Source organism: Sitodiplosis mosellana, unplaced genomic scaffold, assembly GCF_009176505.1.
Source record: "Sitodiplosis mosellana isolate CC-2019 unplaced genomic scaffold, AAFC_SMos_1.0 Smas_scaffold_6226, whole genome shotgun sequence".
In the NCBI taxonomy this organism is placed as follows: Eukaryota; Metazoa; Arthropoda; class Insecta; order Diptera; family Cecidomyiidae; genus Sitodiplosis; species Sitodiplosis mosellana.
Window position 1 is genome coordinate 2248454 of NW_022601467.1, and position 17260 is coordinate 2265713.

At 36.6% G+C, this 17260-nt stretch overlaps 5 protein-coding genes across 5 annotated transcripts; 2 read left to right on the forward strand and 3 right to left on the reverse strand.

Moving 5' to 3' along the window:
• Nucleotides 1–706: 706 nt before the first annotated feature.
• LOC129578523 (protein aubergine-like) lies at nucleotides 707–5695 on the reverse strand. The gene is made up of 12 exons (XM_055467250.1): nucleotides 5408–5695; nucleotides 4875–4940; nucleotides 4335–4804; nucleotides 3921–4244; nucleotides 3692–3846; nucleotides 3411–3620; nucleotides 3153–3335; nucleotides 2970–3083; nucleotides 2767–2903; nucleotides 2250–2555; nucleotides 1922–2096; nucleotides 707–1792 (listed from the first exon to the last, which is right to left on the reverse strand). Exons 1-12 carry the CDS (start codon nucleotides 5427–5429, stop codon nucleotides 1528–1530), a joined length of 2427 nt encoding a protein of 808 aa, XP_055323225.1. The 5' UTR covers nucleotides 5430–5695; the 3' UTR covers nucleotides 707–1527.
• A 1517-nt stretch (nucleotides 5696–7212) lies between these two features.
• On the reverse strand, nucleotides 7213–9054 carry LOC129578527 (60S ribosomal protein L10). The gene is made up of 5 exons (XM_055467254.1): nucleotides 8928–9054; nucleotides 8729–8757; nucleotides 7987–8292; nucleotides 7573–7735; nucleotides 7213–7483 (listed from the first exon to the last, which is right to left on the reverse strand). Exons 2-5 carry the CDS (start codon nucleotides 8749–8751, stop codon nucleotides 7316–7318), a joined length of 660 nt encoding a protein of 219 aa, XP_055323229.1. The 5' UTR covers nucleotides 8752–8757; nucleotides 8928–9054; the 3' UTR covers nucleotides 7213–7315.
• A 48-nt stretch (nucleotides 9055–9102) lies between these two features.
• Nucleotides 9103–11662, forward strand: LOC129578524 (nitric oxide-associated protein 1). The gene is made up of 4 exons (XM_055467251.1): nucleotides 9103–9823; nucleotides 9912–10745; nucleotides 10814–11326; nucleotides 11400–11662. The coding sequence occupies exons 1-4, from the start codon at nucleotides 9250–9252 to the stop codon at nucleotides 11603–11605; spliced, it is 2127 nt and encodes a 708-aa protein (XP_055323226.1). The 5' UTR covers nucleotides 9103–9249; the 3' UTR covers nucleotides 11606–11662.
• Nucleotides 11656–13448, reverse strand: LOC129578526 (COP9 signalosome complex subunit 5). The gene is made up of 4 exons (XM_055467253.1): nucleotides 12966–13448; nucleotides 12705–12847; nucleotides 12033–12627; nucleotides 11656–11942 (listed from the first exon to the last, which is right to left on the reverse strand). The coding sequence occupies exons 1-4, from the start codon at nucleotides 13096–13098 to the stop codon at nucleotides 11797–11799; spliced, it is 1017 nt and encodes a 338-aa protein (XP_055323228.1). The 5' UTR covers nucleotides 13099–13448; the 3' UTR covers nucleotides 11656–11796.
• A 100-nt stretch (nucleotides 13449–13548) lies between these two features.
• LOC129578525 (caspase Dronc) lies at nucleotides 13549–16931 on the forward strand. The gene is made up of 7 exons (XM_055467252.1): nucleotides 13549–13713; nucleotides 14082–14218; nucleotides 14350–14869; nucleotides 14961–15127; nucleotides 15198–15412; nucleotides 15701–15862; nucleotides 16309–16931. Exons 2-7 carry the CDS (start codon nucleotides 14087–14089, stop codon nucleotides 16667–16669), a joined length of 1557 nt encoding a protein of 518 aa, XP_055323227.1. The 5' UTR covers nucleotides 13549–13713; nucleotides 14082–14086; the 3' UTR covers nucleotides 16670–16931.
• The last annotated feature ends 329 nt before the right edge of the window (nucleotides 16932–17260 follow it).

Consider the following 17260-nt stretch of genomic DNA (forward strand, 5'->3'; position numbering starts at 1 on the left):
AAATCAGACAAATAATAAAGCGTAATTTATAGCATATCGTTTGCGCTGTCAGAGATTTCGGTTTTATTTTCTCCCTTTTCAGCACATTCTACCGAAATTAGTGTGTGCATAACGCGAATCGTTGCACGTTTCAAGTATAAAAAAACTTCGTTATCAGCATCGTTGCAAATGAATGTATACAAATTTTGTATGTAAGATCATCTATAGGAACATTGTTTATGCAGCGAAAAAAATCTGTATTTTCTTCTCGTTTGTTTATTTGAACATTTTTCGCTAGCATCGTTATAGTATTCCAAAATCGTTTAAAGCTGCAAAAAATCGGTCATTCTATTCCTTTTCGTTCTTCTGTTTTTTTTTTCGCTCAAGTCAAACTAAGACATTTTTCGTTGCAATATATCGATGCTGTAAATTTCCATGAAGATCAATTTCCGAATTGAGTCAAAAAAAAAAAAAATTTGGTCGGCAATTCGATATGCATGGGAAAAGTCCTATGATATGGTTGAATACCTTCCATACAAATCTAGCAATAAACCGTAGTATTTTATGACTTACAGACTTCTAGACTCACTCGATTCAGTTATGTGTTGAATAGTTCTGTTAAGTTGTACACTTTTACACAAGATTTTATTACCTCTGATGGAAGCACGAACAAGGACAATTTACCATGCTGAGAATGTAAGCCAGCAATTAGGGAAAATTCCATGGGTTCCAATATGTACGGGAATGGTAATCAGTTTATTTTCCAGGAGAAAATTACAATGAATGAAACTTATTTCTAAGTTATGGGCTAAGTTATGAATTTATTAAAATTCCGAACAAAAAAAACATGATCATTCTGCTCCACCGTTTTATGTTACATCGATAAATTTTGTCGATTGTTTAAATTGCTTGTTTTTCATTCAGTTGCTCAAACAAATAATAAATATCGAACTAAGCGGCGAGACATAAATTTTTGTTTCAATTGGCATTTTTCATTGCGATGCTATGGCTAATGCTAATATAAACAATGGTTTTTTTTCTTCATGAATTTTGATGATGGCAGTGCTAGACTGCGGTATGTTTAGCTTATATATGTTTGCATAACATTTGCTGTGTCCTAATATTAACATTGAAGTGTTTGGGCATGAAAATATGATTCAGTTTTTAAAACGAAATGTGACCATTGGAAATGATGTGTTTGCCGGTGTATGAAGATCGTCCAATAAACATGACACTTTTCAATTGTAAGCACTTTTATGTTCTGCTTATGTTTCATTTAATGTATTTATAATGATAAGAATAGATGAGATTAATGGAATATGTTTTCAACATAAAAGCAATAAATTTAATGACTTTTTCAAAGTCTGCGCCTGATTTTTTTCTGCATCATTCATACATGCATGCATCGATAAATGACGATCAGTTTACTAAATGTTTTGATATTTCAGGACATTTAGAGAGATTATTTTTGTTTTTATCAATATTCAAACTTATTCTAAAAAAAAATATGTAAATAAATGATAGAAAAAAAAATAAGTACTTGAGGCACTACAAGAAGTAAAGGCTGTTTTCCAACTGGTTGTGTGGAACGCGGTGCATGTAGTTTGAAACCAAGAAGCACAACTTGGTGGCGTACTGAAGCACGGCTGGAACTTTGGTGGTACCAGTCCAATTGAAGTACAAGTGGGTTTGCTTGTACGTCCAAAGTTGGAGCCGGTTTGGTGGTAGATTCGATGTATCGTGGATGATGTTGTAATTGGTGGGCGATACAGTGCCTTGAGTCGATGATGCCGATATCAAAAAGAATTCATATCTGCCATGAAAAAAAAACACAAATCGAACAAATGCGGAAAATATCAATATAATTGCAAACGTCAATACAAACAATTCGTATAAGAATTATGTATTTTCTTTAATTTTTGATAATATTATTTTGACTTACCGTTCGGCAAGCGTTATGACGTCGTCCACTACGGTGCCGCAGTCTGGATTGCGATCGCCATTGAATATGCGACTGTTGATCTTCTTCGTGACAATCATGAATGCCATTTCCAGCGGCTGCTCAGCCGAATCGTACATCTTCTTTAGATTCATCTCGAGGTTTTTTACTTCCATATCTATTTTTTGAAACACGAAATGAAAACGTTGTCGTACGATATCAATATGGATGCAACCGATTAAAATGCCAATACAAACAATTTAAATTGCAAATTAACAACAAAATCCAATTCAATTGTTCATGATTATTTTCAAGCATTTGAATAAATTACCTTTAACGTATGGAATGTCACCATCGCCAACACCACCCCGATAGATGATGATTTTCTTCGGCAATGCACCATACTTTTCGCGAAAAGCCACGATTGCCTTGCGAACGCTTAAGCTGAATTCGTTGCTCAACGTTTCAGAGCTAGAGTATGTGCTAACCGTAGCAAAGAAGCTGAAATCGCTTTTGAGGTCCATCGTAGCCACGAGACAACCGTACGACATGTTCTTGTTTTGTGAATCTTTCGATACATCAAAACCGATTGTCATGACACCGGCCAACGGAATCTTTGCACCCCACGGAGCACCACCTTTGAATATCCAAATACAACGAGTTTAAATTTTAGATAATAAATTCATCAATGACCAATAGTAAAATAAAGTCGTTTGCTGAAAAAACTACGAAATGATATCGAATTGATATCACTCTCACTCTTTTTTCATTCGTTTGGTTTCAAGCGAAAAAAAAACTCTTCAAAATGATTTTCAGAAAGAAAAAAATATATGTTTTTAGCTACTTACCGAGTTTAGCGCACATTTGGATGATGATTTTGGTAACAATCGAATCATAGCCTTTTTCTTTAATCAAATTGAACTTGGTGGCCACTTGCGATGGCACGGCATGGTCACCGAAGCATTTTTTCTTGATCGACGAATAGCTAAATAGGGGAAAACTCGTTTATCTAATGTGAAAAATCAGCGTAAAATGGATTGATTGAGCTTACATATCGCCGTTGTTGTTTTTGTTCGATGTTACCACAAAGAACATCATTTGCGGATTGGTACCGGCCAAGCGGTCAACTTCACCAGCCAGGGCACGGTCATTGTTCACCGTTTGGCTGAAATCAGGAAAAAATTATACTGTTTATCAAATAATTTCCAACCGAATTAAAGCAAACTGCACTTACAATCTTGGCTTGCTAATTTCAAAGCCCATGTTTCGTCCCAATTCCATGCCGCGATTAACGAAACGGTTAACATCTCGTTCCATCACGGTCGGGAAAACGATGTACCAACGCTTCAAAACCACTTGCGATTGGAATAGACGCAAGCCACGACCACATTCTCTATCCCATTGACCGTTGACAACACTGTCGATTGAACAATGACAAATGAATACTTTTGAAAACCTTTGAAAAATTTCACTTGCATTAAATAAAACCTACGCGTGTTCTTTGTTATTCTCGAACAAGAGCCTTTCCGGTGCCAATTTATGGCCTTCGACATCCACCAATCTCGGATCTAAATCGAGATTCCATTCGCGCAACACACTGATACTTTTCTCAGTGGTGCGCACGCGATTGTTGTAGGCAAGCAAACGTTCCTTTCGTACACGTGGTACCATTTGCGAGTACGGTTTCATGGCATTTTTCAAACTGAAAATCACACATTTCATATGCTCAATCAATTTTGATCGAAAACTATCTAGCGAAAGTCACAAACTTACCCAATGTCAGATCGTTGACGTTCTGATAAACCAGTGATGCGACACAGCTCAGGAATCAGCCACGTCGGCTTATCCGCGCCACCACGAATGTTCCTTTCTTTTGGTTTTGTAATGAGCAGTGGCTGCTTGTCGTCCCGAATTTGAATTTGATATTTCTTACCAATGGAAAAACGATACGTGTAATAACAGCTATGCAAAGAAAAAACATCGAAAGCATTTACTATCTTACATCTTTGTAATATTCAACGAGGGAGATGGCAGTTCCTTTCTTTTCGAAAGTAGATCTTGGCGATTTTTCGAAATCGACGTCATCAATGCGGTATGTGGTATTATTGTAGGCCGTCAGAATGGTCAAGCCGAGCGCCTTTTGCTTGAAGTTATTCTGAAAGTTGGCGCGATCACTCCGTAGAGTTTCTTCCATCAAATCGTAGACGGTGTCCATGCGCATCACTTTGTGTGCGACATCGCAGTTCAACAGGATGTCTTGTTCATGCTTGCGAATCGATGTCGCAAAACCAGGCCACAATTCAATCTTGAATTGACCTAATGCAATCTATTTGCGAAAGAAATATATAAGTTCAACGTCATCTTTTTTGTCTTTTATATTCGTCTCCTATCTTAACATTTGTCGCATAGCATTTACCTTGGATGCGGCATCGTAGTAATTACGGCCAACCAGCTGTAGTTCGAGTGCTTGTGTTGCACGGCGCAAAATCAAATTCAAAATTTGCAACGATTCTGGTTCGTCCATTTGAACGATTTTGGTAAACTGCAGCGTCAACGTGTACGTTTCACCCGTTCTTGTGGTGGACGAAAGATTGACAATGCCTCTGTCACCGCCCAAATCTTTGGTCACGAATAACTGTGTGCCATCGAATAAGAATCCACCAATATTTTCCTTGTGTTGCATGATTAATGCGTTTCGCAAACGCGACATTACGCATTCCGGCTCGAAATTTACGTGGTACTTGTAAATTTGCCATTTTGGCGTTTTGACCAAACGAAAGTAATTCGCTTGTAATCGAAGCCGATCACCTTCTTTGAAACTTCTCGGACCGTCGTGTGGCCGAGTGACGATAATTTGTTGAAAGCCACGTGCGCGATCATCGCCACCTATTCGAATATCAGTTTCTCATTTTCCATCGGCTCAATCGATTTAAAAAAAAAAATTGATTCTACTTACGTTTTTCATTGGGATTCCGCTTTTTGGATGGCGCACTTGCTCCGTCTTCGTCACGAGGACGCTTACCTGTTGAACGCACAGAAAAGAAATACACTTTTTATTCAAGGTGTACTTAGATCCCTTTCAATTCACAAATCACATCAAAGTAGCCAAACTGATCAAATTCAAACGAATATTCAACCGAAATGCTAAAACTCTATTCATTTTCCTTAAAATTGTATTTGCAAATCAATAGATTATCACAAAGTCACAAAATCACGTATACATGGTAAAAACAGTTAAGCGACGCTATCTGATAGAGATGTAACAAGTGCAAAGTCGATTTGTTATTTTTCCCGTTATTTCTACGAAATGCGAAAATGTCGCATTTGTTTGCAAACTAAAATAAATGAACACATTGTTGTTGGTAAAACAGCGGAAAATTTCTAATTCTCAAGTTCTAATGTTGTGATTGATGAAACAAATTGAAACTGAAGAAAAACGTAGAAAATAGAAAATTGTCCAAGATAAAAAAAAATAATCGTTCAATTTACCCGATCCCGATGGTTGTTCCATTTTGTTCAAATGTTCGAAATGAAATGACTGAGAAAATACACTTTTCAACTGAATTAGGCGCTATAATTTGCAGACTGTGCAAAACTGTTCCGACTGTGTATCAAGTAACCTATTCGTTAATGTTATATTCGTGTGTGTGTATGTGTTGGTGTTGGTTGTGCTGTTTGCACGCAATACGGATACTAACATAGACGCTCGGCGCAGTATTAAGTTATTGCCTGTGCTACTATGCTATTCCTATGTGTTGACTTAACTGACCGTTCACAGCTACACTTTGATTTCAATCTCACCGCCACTTGGTTTTGGCGTGGTTTTCAAAAGAGAGAAAGCAACAGCCAATTACTATTTGAAGTTCGAGGACTAAATAAATTCTTTTTACGATCTTTTTCAAATAGTATGGACTTCTATTAGATTTTCATGCACATTTGGTGAATGGATATTTATTGAAGAACAAAAAAAAAGAAAAGAAATGTTCCTTGAAGAAAGTCGTGTGGCATTCGCTTTCTCGGCTATCGTTTAGCATTTTCTAAACATAATGCTACGTTTACAACAGAGTAAATATAGGAATCAAGCATAGAATTGATAGAAAAATGCACATTGAACTTTTGGTTATGGGCTTTTTATTGAAACTATTTGCCAACATTCATACTTTTCCTACATTTTATTAGAAATATTGCAACAGGTGTAGGATCAATCAATGTATTTGTCTTTGCATTTGTTGATCATAAACAAGATCAATTACCATATGTTTTTGATGCAATGTTTGCAAACAAACAATAGACTCGAAAACAATGGCTTGTAGTACATGACGTCAAACGTACACTCTATAGCAAAAGTGGTGTTTCCGAATAACCGGCAAGAGATGTGAGCGTACAACGAATTTTGTTAGCAATTTTTATGGGCAATTTTCTCAGGACAAATGATGCATGAATATGGTCTGGATTTTGACTGGTGTTGATGACAGACGTTTTTTCATAGCTAATTTCATGACAATCACTTTTAATAAGTATTTCACGTAAAAAAGACATATCTTTTACCACCTTTGCAACGCTTTTTCTAAATTTTTGTACTTTTCTGACTGACATACGAGAACTATATTATTTGTTTTATAAAAAAATGCTTTGTTTTTAGCTTGATTTTTATAAGACTGCTACGGCATAGAAAAAAATGTTTTTCAAATAAATATACCACTTCATAACGTTATGGAACACCTGTCTTGGCCTTAGGTGCTTCACACGATTGGTTTCATCTCATTTAGCGCACGTGAGTTGATATACATTTCTGTTTGATTTAGATGGTCTTGCAAACCAGATGCGGCAATAAAGCATTTTCCGCAACTAACGTGCGTTCGACAATTGCATACGCGCACATAACACTTGTAAGAAATACCAATCGGTGATACTGAATTCCATCTATCAAACTGATGCTCTTCTTTCACATACAACAAAGTTGGATCAACACGGAAACCAGGCATAAATTCATAAGTGACTTCACAATTAGCCACACGGTTAAAAACTCTCGATGTTGCACCGTCACTTAAGATATGATTGGGTGTCTTCAATTTCAATATAATTGACTGTGTCACTCATCAATGTGGCGTTGGCTGTATCAGAATCAGTTTCTTCTAAGACCTAAAAATTTTCTTGGTTTCAATATAAATTGATGCTCATGTTCAAAGCTGCTACACAGACAGCCCAAATTATAATGATATCTGTCATAGTTTTGCGGCTCTGAACTCGGTCAAACATGGCAGAAGAACGAATTAAATGAAACACAATTCGCATGTAATAAAAATGAATGTTTTTATTCCATCTTTAATTTTTCGTTTTCTTTCACTGAATGGTTGCTTAAGATGTCCAGCATGTATCCGTTGATTAAATTAGAATTTATTCAGCATAGATTTGAGCTTGAACCTTTTCCCATGCAGCCATTGGACCGTGTTCTGGTCTGTATTTAACGTTGCAACCATCTGGAGCCAAACGTCCTTGGTCACGGAGTTCTTCGTAACGTGCACGATCGAATTTGGTGAATCCCCATTTCTTTGAAATGAAAATCTGTCGAGAAAAAAAAATAAAACAAAATTGTTGAAATGATTGCGCCACCATGTGTGGAACACATCAGAACAGAAATTATGAATGTTTACCTTTTGGCGTCCTGGGTACTTGAACTTAGCACGACGCAAAGCTTCAACAACTTGAGCCTTGTAACGGTCAGCTGAACGCACTGACATGATTGGTTGACCAATGTGTACACGTGCTACGGTACCTTGTGGCTTACCGAAGGCACCACGCATTCCAGTTTGGAGTCTGTTTTAATCAAAATGAAAGCAAAAAAAAACCAATTCACAATTAAAAAACATTGTTCTAAACACGTGACATTGTTGTGGCTATGCAAAATGCAAGTGATGTATTGGGATAAATTTTGTCAGTCAAAAAATGTCAAAGTTATGTTTGTAATCACAGAATTCATAACCCAGTGCTCGAGGCAAATCATCATTGAAATCCCAATACACAAAAGTGGCAAAGTGAATGCGAGATGTAGAAAATGAAACACATACCTATCAGCTCCGGCACATGACAACATCTTGTTGATCCGAATGACGTGGAATGGATGGACGCGCATACGAATGTGGAATTGATCTTTACCGCAATGCTTGACCAAGTATTTGTTGGCGCAGATACGGCCAGCTTCCAAAGCTTCAGAGCTCAACTGTTCGTATTCATCTGAAACCAAGTGGACGCATAGTGGGAAGTCTTCGACGGTAGCCTTCTTTTTGCCCAAATCGAAAATACGGATTTTTGGATCTGGCACACCACGACAGAAACGAGATTTTGGATACGGCTTATTTTTACAATAGCGGTAACTGAAAACGGAAGAATAATAACAACCATTTAGTACATTTGTTTCACATACCACACTCACTGAATTGATTCAAAATCGAATGTATTACTGATTCAAGAACGGAATTCCCCATGCGTTTTTTTTAAAGATCTATTTTCCACGTGAAACACACAGACTAATTTCGGTAATTGTATTGTCACAGCCATTTTGAGGTTAGAATTTTGGAAAACCATTCTACCTCACCCAATGACGTGTTTTTGATCTACCTTCACTCAAAATATCGTATTTAATATGTAAACTAAATCGATTTTTTTAAATTTTCAGTCGAAATAAAGGTAGTTGCAAAGGAAATTCACAGTTGAATCGGCCGTGGCACATTTATCTTTTTTTGAATCACACACACATGACATTCGATATCACGTCAACACAAAAGGTAATGTAATTACATATACACTCACCATCTAGCTGGACGGCGACCCATTTTCGCCTGTAAAAAATCGAAAAAATATGTTGAAAATTATTCATCTCGCACAAAAATATTAGCTTATTTCAATAGATTAAGTTTCAATAAACAATTTGGTATATATTTCACAAAAATCCACTCTATGGAACTTTGGATGATTGAAAATTAGAAAAAAAATTGTTAAAAACACGAACCTCTGTGTCTTCTTGTTCGGATCTGAAAAGAAAAGACTTAGTTTTGTGTTGTAGGAAGTGTGCACGCTTTCATTGGCACGCCACACAGTTATGATGCGGCAAACGCAGTTACTACAATCTCATGTGTCAATTTCATTGTAAATTCGCTGTTGACAGTTGGCCACATGACAGGGGTGTCGCATTGAGTATTGCGGTAATTTAGGTTATGTTGCTACAATCGAATAAATAGACTTTATCAAATACGTTGGTATGGATTGGTGCAGTGTTTGTTTTGCATAGATTTTTTTTATTGTTCTTTATTTTAATAAATCAATTTCATGAGATGATTCGAATATTGCAACTGTCCCGAAAATTATTCGGCCGCCGTCAACTGTTACACACTTTAAAATCACGGGAATTAGATGAGCCTTCTTACCACAAGAAACCGCTAGATCCACAAATTGTATCACTGGTCAAAAAATATGATTCAGATATATCATACAGTTCACACATAGAATTGAATAAAAAACCGCTAACATATAAACAACGGTCGGAACTATTATTCGAACTTGGCTCCAAAGCATTTATTGAGCGATTAAATAAAGCCAGAGAATCGGAACCGTCCGTTTTAGTGGAGAAACTGATCGAATTCAATGATTTGAAACAAAATAATAATACCGCAAAGACGGTTATAGACGAAGTAGAACCAACCACTCCATTAGTACGGGAAACGGTGATAGCTGAGGATGAAGAGAAAAAAGCACAATTGGCCAGAGCTAAACTGAAAATATTGACTGAGATGGGCTTGCGACGATCAGCGATTGAGCATGAAATTCAATCATTTCCGGATAATTGGATGGAAGATTACGAAACATTCGATGAAAATGACTTGCCTGACACACAGTATGGCACACCAGGTAAATAATCAAATGAATCATTCATTGCTGTTTGTTTTCTTGTTTTCAAATTAAAGTTTTTCTATTTCAATGTCTCTCTCACGATTAGATCCAAAAGTGCCATTTTCAAAAGTACCTTGTCACGGATGCGGTTCGAATTTACAATGTGCCGATCCGAGTATTCCGGGCTATTTACCTAGTGAATTGATGAGCGGGCACGAAAGAGTTGTGCTAAAACGGCTGATTTGCCAACGATGCCATTTCTTGAAGAACTACAACACGGCACTGAAAGTACAGGTCAGCGCTGAGGATTATGTGAATATGATATCACAAATAAAAGATAAGTTCGCGCTTGCAATCCTAATGATCGATTTAATCGATTTTCCATGTTCCATTTGGCCAAATATCATTGATATCATCGGAGAAAAGCGTCCGGTAGTTGTGGTTGGCAATAAAGTTGATCTTTTGCCACAAGATTCCAAAGACTATCTCAACCATGTGACGAAACGTCTGGAAGATGCTCTTGTCGAATTCGGGTTGTCGAGGGCAAACATCAAACACACATGCTTGATATCGGCCAAAACCAATTATGGAATTGAAGATTTGATCACTTGCCTCCACACAATCTGGCCGAACAAAGGCGATGTGTATTTGCTTGGAAATGCAAATGTGGGAAAGAGTACGTTATTCAATGCTCTATTGGGCTCCGACTATTGTAAAATCCGTGCACGAAACTTAATACGGCGTGCAACATCTAGCTTATGGCCAGGAACAACACTCCGTATGCTGAAATTTCCAATTGCTCGACCATCAAACGCGTTGTTGTATGAGCGAAGAAAACGTTTAATGAACGAAGAAAGGAAGCAACAAGCTTTAGAAAGTCTAAGACGCAGTCAAATTTTCACGGGTCGAACACCAGAGAAAACACTAATGGAACATATTGGTGAGTTTAACAACAGAAAATCCAAAGATTAGGAAACATAAATGAACCATGTTTTATTTTTCGGATAGGTTTAACCTACGAATTATTACCAGATGCAAAAGAAGAGAATGAAATACAATTGACCGATGCACCGCCGACAGAGAAATATTTCAATGAGCATCATAAGTCCTTCAAATATGGCAAGTGGCTGTACGATACACCGGGCGTTATACAACACGAGCAAATAATAAATTTTCTGACAAGTGAAGAGCTGCTGTACACAATCCCAAAACTGACTCTTTGGCCAAGAGTATTTTATATGCTGCCTGGTCAATCATTGTTTCTCTCTGGTCTTGGCCGGGTCGATTATATCGGTGGCGCCAGTGAAATGCGTTTGGCTGTGTATGCATCTGAGAAGCTATCGATAATGATTGTGAACACAGCGAAGGCGGATGAAATTTATCGAGCATGTCTTGGCACTGAGCTGCTGAATGTTCCACGGGGCGAGGAGAAACGTATACAGGAATTTCCACCACTCGTTCGATACGAGGAGAAAATCTCGGTTGGAAACTATTATGACACACGAAACAAATCTGTTTGTGGTAGGTATTTTGACACTAACGGCAAATTTGCACTCAATTCAGCATATTAATAATGGTTTACCTTTTCACGCAGATATCATCTTGTCATCCGCTGGCTGGGTGTCGGTGAATTTACCACCAACTGAAACTGCCCATTTCTATGCATGGACACCAGAGCAACGTGGAATTTTTGTTCGAAAACCGGCTTTACTTCCGCATGCCGCCCATTTGTATCGTGGTAAACGTCAGAAGTTCACACCAGCCTATGCACAAAAAGAACCAACCGAAGTTAAACATTGAACGCATGTTCATACAAATAGTTTTGAATAAATAAAAAAACACACACCGTATATGTAATTCAATCGTATTTCAATTTTATTGTTATTCGCTTTGCATTAAATTAGAATAAATGTTAAACATTATGTTCATTTATCAAAGGTTTGTATGTTTATCTGAGGTTTGTATGTGTGGGTGTCTGTGTGGATTTAGATTCATTTCTTGGCTCCGATTGAGTTGAAGAGTTTATCTTTCGCGACTTGCGCCATGAGTCCGTGAATCAATTCGATGGAGGCGCGGCTACAGTCTCGTGTGGCTTTTGTAAGTTTGTCTTCGGTGCGTTTTTCGTTTGGATCACCACCTGCACAAAAAAATGAAAATAGAATCAGAGTTTTATTTCGAGAAAACTCTAGAATATAGATACTATTAGTCTAACACTTGGCATACTTACTTGAAACAACAAATGGACCTCGTCCCAAACTGGCTTCGCTTTGTTCCAGTTTTTCGGATAAATCGAAAATTTGGCCCGTTGTATATTCGGTGTTGCTCAGTAAACCCGAACTACCAAGCGTATTAACCCAGTACTTATTCCACAGTGAATCCAACAGCTTTCGATCTAAGGCCGATTTGAAGTAGCTCACTTCCAACGCATAATATTGTTTGCAATGAACACCAAAATCTTCGATTTTATTCAGTGGGATCGTTTGATATTCGGATGGTTCTTCATTTGGTGGCTTGTAACCCTTTGGATATGTTCGGAATGCACCCAAACACACCTTACCGGCCGATACCGTTCGCACCGGATCAACAACAATGGCCACAAATGGCTCTTGGAAATTCTGATTGAGCATTTGTGTTGACACATCAATGCCAGACAACCAGCAACCGTAGCCGGGATGACTGTGATACCAACCGATTGCATTTTCTAAACGACCAACTTCCGATGCCGACTCAATGTAAGCCGTCATGTATTCATATGCTTGTGATTGTGCATTGACACGCGTTTCTGTTCCTTCAACTGGCAGTGCAAACGCATCCATAACAATCTAAAACAGCGAAAATGCCGATTTCAATGACGAATGCTGTTGATACAACAAAAAAAAGTATATGCAATCAAAATTACCATGGTATTTTCAACGACTTTTCCTAACAAAAGACCCATAATTTCGAGTGAACCACCTGACCGGGCATGCATCACCATTTTCAGCAATGCCAATGCGGAGATTTGAATATCTTTGAAATAATGCGGATCTTTTTCCCATGGACCTGAAAAAAATCATTTTTTTTTTTAAATAGATAATGTTTCCCATAAAATTATCAATTGAAATAATCTCTCGATTATTTCATCTTTTTTTTTTCGTTGCTCAAACTTTTGACAACTTACGGGCAGCCAAAAACTGTTGCTGTTCTTGTGAATCATATCGGAATATTTCATCACTGGCTGGAATTGTTTCGATTTCATTTTCGATTTCCCAGGTTTTCCGAGCAGTTTCAGCGTCTGATGATGTTCCGGCCATGCTGTCTATCGGTCGTTTCTTTGTACAGATTTTAATTTCGGTGATCGAAATGAAACAAAAACGTATGATCGAAACAGCAGCAAAAATGTCTATGATTTGATTCGGTATTTTTGGTTGTTGTTTAGTTGCGAAAAGTGACAAGCAAAATTTATATCTGCTGCATAGTTCACAAAACTGACGCACAATGTGTTTTTGGCGCTGAATAGACCGTTGTAAGTTCCAGGGTCGTATATATTTATTGTTTCGCGCGATACAAATGCAAACAGCATCAAATGTTATCAACGTGAACAATATTTCGAAACAAAAAGAAAATTGTCTTTTTCAAAATTTAAAAAGAAATTCAGTTTGTTGTTTCTTATAATTGTGGAAATGATATAATTTGAATTTAAACAGTGATAACAATTGAATTGTTGTGGATACATATACATGCACCGCCATTTTTACCTTGACGTTTCAGGCACAGTAATAAAAAAGTTCGTCATTGTCCATTTGAAAGAACTAATAAACAAAAACGACTGCAACGAGTCTTGGTGCTGTTAGTTAATTTTATTTTTATTTTTATTGCATTTTGTGTTAGATTTAATGGAAATTAGTTTACGGTCTCCACATGCAAAGGTAAGAACAGTGAATAATTAATTGTATGCAACTTTAAACTAAAATCTTCATAGAACTCTACGAATTTACCTTCCATTGTATTGAGAAAAAAAAGTTTCTTTGTTGATGTATTAGTCATCATGTTATAACATGTTCACAGTTCGGACCCGCAAAATAACTCGATGGTCTGAGTTGGTTAAAATGAAAAATGTCGTCGATTAATGTATCTTGTGTGATTGCAATGTGATCGTAGGATTTCAATTCATCGCTGAGTTCACTGATCAGAACAAAGTTCACACATTGAAATTTTTTTTTTTTTTTCTAAAATAAGTCACATTAATTTAACACATAAATTTCACACCTTCATTTGCCTTTGTTTATTACATTAGCAACAATGGAGCAAGAGCATCGGACAAAAATCTTAAGTAATATCGACAAATTAGTAAAATTTACCAAGTATGACGTTCTTGTGAGGCTCTGTCTGGAACAACAGCTCTTGTACAGAGTAATGGTAGATAAAATTCAGGTGAGTTTCGTTCACTTTTCCTTGGTTTTTTTAAGCTGAGAAAAAGGATTGTGCAAACGATTTCGTCTCTCTATCTCACTTAAGATATCGAAGTCTTTCAATAAAAAGTAAACCAAATCATTTGATTTTAGTTGGCATCAACCGAAGAGGCACGTCACCGAAAACTGTTTGAAAAGATAACTCGCCGTGGGCCAAAGGCATATGAACTGTTAATAAGTATACTCGAGCAGCATTTTCCCGATGCACATGAAATCCTAACACACGTATCATATCGTAACCGAACGATAAATGATAACGAGCCCAGCATACGTGATCTACTCAATCGGACTGTAATCACAAATCCAGCCACAAATAATGTGGCAACTGTAAACGTTAACCATAATCATAACAATAATAACAACACAAACAACAACAACAACAATAACAATGATAATCAGTACATTGCGGTGCCATCCACATCAAGATCATTATCGCCGAGAATTCAAGAAGCTGTCAATCAATTACGAAATGCCAGTTTAGCTAATAGTCGTCCGTTACCAAACCGAAGACCACAAATTGTAGAATTTAAGGAACAAATCAACCCAGAATTAAAGATTCAAGTGGAGTATTCAACGAAATTCCATGGCGAAAGCACATCAAAAGTCAGCGCCTGTAAGTTTGACCAATCACATTAATTGGACCATTCGACCATTAGAACAACAAATGATTTTTATTTCTCTCTTGCTTTTCTGTTTTGTCGCAGATCCAATGAATTCGGAAAAACGAGGAATACTTATCATTGTAAATAATATACACTTTAGGAACCAATGGCGCAGACGTAATGGTGCTGAAACTGATCGTGATAATCTCGTGCATGTCTTTCGCCAAATGGGCTTTTTTATATGCGTACAAGAAGACTTAACGAAATATGTAAGTGCCTATTCACCTGACGAGCAGCGTTGTTTGTCTTCTATATTCGTTAATATTTTGTATTTTGCAGGAATTTTTGGACTTTTTGAAAAATATCATCCATTGTAAAGAGATACGCACGTATGACTGTTTTGTATTTGCTGTATTAAGTCATGGTGAACATAACGAAGTAGAATTCGTTGATGGAGGAAGAATTGAAGTTGAAGATATATTGACTAAATTTAATAACTTTAACTGCCAGCTGTTGGTCGGAAAACCAAAGATATTCCTCTTCCCGTTTTGCAGGTAAATATGGCTACTTACGTAACTTCATCTGTTCGTTGAAACAAAAATTCTCATTACTGCAATGCCGCATCAGATTTGTTCACATGCAGCACAGTGTTAAATCCAATGTTCTATTTTAAGAACAATGCAAAATTGAAACAAATCTCATGCAATTGAATATTTGGCTTTGTACATGAATCAGTTGAATGTTATTTATTTAATTGGTTTTTTTTTTTTCAAAATCCTTCATTTTCATACATTTTGATTAATATTTGCGTTTTGTTTGAAAATGGTTTTTACTCAAATCAGAGGTCCATTGTCAGACCATGGAGTGACGCGAAAATCGACTGAACACGAGATCACCGGCAATTTGGCCGAAGGAATAAATGTGCCAACGTTCTATGATATGAAGATTTGCTACTCAACGCTAGCCGGTTTTACTGCCTTCCGTGATCCAGTGGAAGGTTCATGGTATGTTCAAATTCTATGCAAAGTTCTTGCACATCATTCACACGATACACACTTTGACGATTTGCTCAAAATTATTGGCGAACTTATGAATCAAAAACGTAACGAAAACAATGATTTCCAAACTACCAGCAACGAAGACCGTGGCTTTAATAAGAATTTATTTTTCAATCCCGGATACTATAGTTGACAGGAAAAAAATTTAACGAATTAACCATGATTTGCATGGTTTCGATAATTTATTATATGGATTTTTAAGGAATTTACTATATTTTTACATCATACACATCTAAAATTATGTTGTATATTTTGGCAATTGTTCAACAAACAAACGAAAAATAGAAAACAAATAATATTTATCCAAATTGATTCAAAATCAAACCATTCAAAAAGTATAAAATCATTGAATATTTTCTTTTTTACTGAAATTTTTCCACAATTTTCAATAGGACTTCAATATCAGAAACAATATCAGAAACCGAAGTGATACAAACAATAACCGAAAGTGATAGTTCTGGATCAAATACTGAAGGAACCAATATTGCCACCTTTTACGATATGAAGATATGCTATTCGACTGTTTCGGGCTACAATGCCTTCCGTGATCCGGTTGAAGGTTCATGGTACGTTCAAATCTTGTGTAAAGTATTGGCTGAGCACTCACACGATACACATCTCGAGGATTTGCTCAAAATTATCGGCGAACACATGAACATAAAACGTACCGAACGCGATCATTTGCAAACGGTGAGCAACGAAGATCGCGGCTTTAACAAAAATCTTTATTTTAATCCCGGGTTTTACGGCTGAAAATGAAAAAAAAAAAAACACCAATTGAGCAATAATCATTTCAATTCCATTTTGATTTTATTGATGCATTTTTTTTTACTTTTGTATATGGCTCAATCATTTTTTTTATTGTATTATGCATTTAAACAGAAGAAAAACACATATTGTAACTATAATTTATTTGATTTTTTTTATCAGAAGGCCATCCAAAATTGATTTTGTATGCAATTCTTTTACAAACATTTTTTAAAAATAAATCTTTTTTCTCGAATCTTAAAAAAAATATGACAAATAGTTTGTTGATGTTCTTGCAGAAGAACTCTTCCTTTCGTGTTCTTTCTATTTCGTTGGCTTGTTCGAGCTTGTGCCAGTTCATTGGATTTTTGCTTTCGATTGTAGCTGAGTTAGCAGTTTATTTAGGAAAACGCGCATATATGTATGCGCTATATGTTTTTCTCTTGGATTCTCTTCCCATAATTTATTAATTTTATTGTTGCTATTATGAAATCTGATGTATGGTACTTTTTGCGTAAAATGGATATTTGGAATATGAATACGTATAGGGGAATGTAACCGGTTGTGGGACGGGTTTTGTATTTTTGCCACAAATTT

Coding starts and splice junctions, on each gene's coding strand:
- LOC129578523 (XM_055467250.1), bottom strand. CDS start 5,429: ATGGAACAACCATCGGGATCGG. Junction 3,847..3,920: donor TCGTTGAATATTACAAAGAT/GTAAGATAGTAA, acceptor TCCATTGGTAAG/AAATATCAAATTCAAATTCG. Junction 2,904..2,969: donor AAAAACAACAACGGCGATAT/GTAAGCTCAATC, acceptor TCCCCTATTTAG/CTATTCGTCGATCAAGAAAA.
- LOC129578527 (XM_055467254.1), bottom strand. CDS start 8,751: ATGGGTCGCCGTCCAGCTAGATG. Junction 8,293..8,728: donor GGTCGCCGTCCAGCTAGATG/GTGAGTGTATAT, acceptor TTCCGTTTTCAG/TTACCGCTATTGTAAAAATA. Junction 7,484..7,572: donor AGTACCCAGGACGCCAAAAG/GTAAACATTCAT, acceptor TTTTCTCGACAG/ATTTTCATTTCAAAGAAATG.
- LOC129578525 (XM_055467252.1), top strand. CDS start 14,087: ATGGAGCAAGAGCATCGGACAAAAATCTTAAGTAATATCGACAAATTA. Junction 15,128..15,197: donor AAGAAGACTTAACGAAATAT/GTAAGTGCCTAT, acceptor TGTATTTTGCAG/GAATTTTTGGACTTTTTGAA. Junction 15,863..16,308: donor GATCCAGTGGAAGGTTCATG/GTATGTTCAAAT, acceptor AATTTTCAATAG/GACTTCAATATCAGAAACAA.
- LOC129578526 (XM_055467253.1), bottom strand. CDS start 13,098: ATGGCCGGAACATCATCAGACGCTGAAACTGCTCGGAAAACCTGGGAA. Junction 12,848..12,965: donor GCAACAGTTTTTGGCTGCCC/GTAAGTTGTCAA, acceptor GATTTTTTTCAG/GTCCATGGGAAAAAGATCCG. Junction 12,628..12,704: donor AAGTCGTTGAAAATACCATG/GTAATTTTGATT, acceptor TCGCTGTTTTAG/ATTGTTATGGATGCGTTTGC.
- LOC129578524 (XM_055467251.1), top strand. CDS start 9,250: ATGATTCGAATATTGCAACTGTCCCGAAAATTATTCGGCCGCCGTCAA. Junction 9,824..9,911: donor CACACAGTATGGCACACCAG/GTAAATAATCAA, acceptor TCTCACGATTAG/ATCCAAAAGTGCCATTTTCA. Junction 10,746..10,813: donor AACACTAATGGAACATATTG/GTGAGTTTAACA, acceptor TTTTTCGGATAG/GTTTAACCTACGAATTATTA.